Here is a 2,836-nt window from a genome sequence, read left to right on the forward strand (position 1 = left end):
TATATGAAAGGAATTAATTCACCAATAAGTTTAGCAATCTGTGATAAAAGAATTACTGATGACCCAATAGATCAAATAATTGGAATTGTTCATGGAAACTTGGCAAACGTAAATGTTAAATTCAATGCCCATCTTGGATACGCTATACCTTTATCAACTGAAAATCTTGGAAGATCTATAAGCTTAGCTTATAAATTTCACAGAAAGAATCTAATGGAACAAGATGATGAACCATTTTCAATTACATATGCGATAAATTATGCTTTAACGAATAGCCATCATAGTATAATATTTAAAAACAGAGAAAGAATTTATGTCGATGAATTATTTCAGAAAATTGTAAAAACAGAAATACCAAAATATAAAGCTATTGAAAACCCAGTTCTATTATTAAAAGAACCATCAGAAAAATTAGTTTCATCGAATTTTCAAATAAGAGAATCCAAAATTAATAGCCCTTTAAGTTTATCTAAGCTAAAAATCAAAGAAGAAAATTTTGAAATAAAAGAACTAACAAAAAAGGTCGAAAAATTAAATGAAACCCTAAACACTAAATTATGACAGTAAATAAAGAAGAAATATATGTGACTTATCAAGACAAGAAACAAGAGTTATTTGAAAGAAAAAATCAGTTGAATTATTTACAGTTTTCTGAAATAAATCAAAGAGCATTCAAAGCCCTAAAAATAATCTATGACAAGTTGAAAAGAGAAGTTGAAGAGCTAGAGAAATTAATAGAATCTCTAGAAAATAGTGATGAATCAATGATAGAGTTTGCAAAAATTTTAAAATAATAATGAAGCATAAAAAGATTGAAAAACCAGAAAATAAAATTAAAAGAAATAGGACGAGAAAATTAAAAGGTAAAATAAAGGAGTATAAAAGGGAATTAAACAATCTTCAGATTAAAATTAATGATCTTATAATAAGAAGGATAGAAATAAGAATAAATATAAACAAGTTGGAATTGAACTTAAAAAAGTTATAAATGCCTGGAAAACCATATTATGACCTAAAAGAATTAAAGCTGTTAAAAGAAAAAATGGAGAATGAAATTGAAAAATTAAACAGATATTTAGGAACAGGAGAAAGTGTAGAAATAAAAGAAGTTATTGAGGATTTGAGAAGTTATATTAAAGAAAAAGACAAACAGATAAAAGATTTTATATACAATAATCCATGCAAAAAAGAATATTATAAACTAAAACAAGATTGAAAAGTTATAAACTGGTAGAAATGGTCAATACTTTCAAAGAAAAATATAAAGAGCTAATAGAAATTTCGAAAAAGAAATTAAAAGAAAAATCGAAATTAAAAATTTGGTATCAGAACCAAGTTAACGATTAAGGGTAACACTTTCTCTTTAAGCAACACTTTTAGTGATACGCTTTAAAAAAAATCAATTATCAAATATCTACAATTAATTGGTAAACTTTTTTGTAGTTACCATAGGTACAATAAAATAATAGGTACTATAGAAGGCAACCTTTTTTAAAGGCTAATGCATGAACATCTACAACAATATAATATTCTTGGAAAGAGTAAAGTTTAGAATGGATAAATACCTTCATGTGCATAAAAGCTGCAATATTAAAAGATATCGTCATCCCAATTGAATGAATCATTACAGTAAGTGTTGTAGATTTCTTCCACCTTAGAAAAGGTAACTGCAAATGTAGGTTTAAAAATAACAATTAGTTATATAAATATTATGAACAATATGTAGCCACCGTTATGAAAGAAAATTAAATATAATCCAGCCACCATTTCAATATAAAAGTATTATTAAAAAATGCTCTAAGTAAATTAACTTCATATTCAGGGAGAAATCTATTATCATCATAAGACAAGTTGCATCTTGATAATATGTAACAAAAAAAAGTTGCATCTTAATAAATTTTCGTTACATAAACAACTTGTGTGTGCATATATTTCATAACGGTTAGAAATATAATTATTCGTGTTATTTATTTGACTTTTTTTATCGATTTAAATTTTTTAAAAAAATAATTTTATAACATAAGACAAATAAAAATAAAAAATAACATAAAATAAATAATAACATAAGACAAATAGAAAAATGTCTATATAAAAGTTCAAATAAACTTTAAAAAAACTTTTATTTAAGAGAAAGTGTAATTTCATAACAATAACAAATTATAATAACAAAAATATTTAACACAATAAAAATTAAACTCAAAGTTGTCTAAAATTATTTTATTTTATATTCTTTAATTATTATTTATCTTATTTTATATTTTTTTATTACGGGGCAATAGAAAATCAGCCCAAAATTATCTTATTTTGCATCTCTTAATTTATTTAGAATAATTGAATAATATTAGATATAAAACTATATAACTATGCATATTAAAAACATAAAATTATAAATATTAAAATAAATAAAATTATTATCTTCTTATCATTACTGCTATTACAATAAGTATATAATAAAAAATAAGTGAAGATATTTACTAAATGAGAGTGGCTGTAGCACTCCCAAAAATGATTATATTAGAGAGGGAACATTTGTGGGCCGCATAATAATATATTGAATAACACTGGATAGATAAAGTCTGATATCAGTTTAGTTAAGTGGGCCTAATTGATGATAATGATCTCTTTTCCTAGTTGTTGTGGAGTCATTTGTTTCTATGTTTGAGGAGTTGTGTTTGTTTACCAATGCTATAGGTTTCTTGCATCTAGGCACGTTGTGCCAATCCTCTCAGTTTCTCTATTATATATTGAGGAATAAAAATAATATTTCATATTAATTAAATTATATATAAATTTTATTCCTTTTAAATAATTGTATATTCTATGCACAGAACATAAA

At 23.9% G+C, this 2,836-nt stretch overlaps 1 protein-coding gene across 1 annotated transcript in view; it reads right to left on the bottom strand.

Moving 5' to 3' along the window:
- Window positions 1-2,836, bottom strand: part of LOC107462856 (naringenin 8-dimethylallyltransferase 2, chloroplastic-like) — a 17,939-nt gene that overhangs the window by 8,448 nt on the left and 6,655 nt on the right. Inside the window, exon 8 of the mRNA XM_052253405.1 lies at window positions 1,566-1,667. Within this exon, the coding sequence (XP_052109365.1) occupies window positions 1,566-1,667 (102 nt within the window). The remainder of the gene's footprint in view (window positions 1-1,565; window positions 1,668-2,836) is intronic.

The sequence above is a fragment of the Arachis duranensis genome, chromosome 8 (assembly GCF_000817695.3).
Source record: "Arachis duranensis cultivar V14167 chromosome 8, aradu.V14167.gnm2.J7QH, whole genome shotgun sequence".
Taxonomy (NCBI): domain Eukaryota; kingdom Viridiplantae; phylum Streptophyta; class Magnoliopsida; order Fabales; family Fabaceae; genus Arachis; species Arachis duranensis.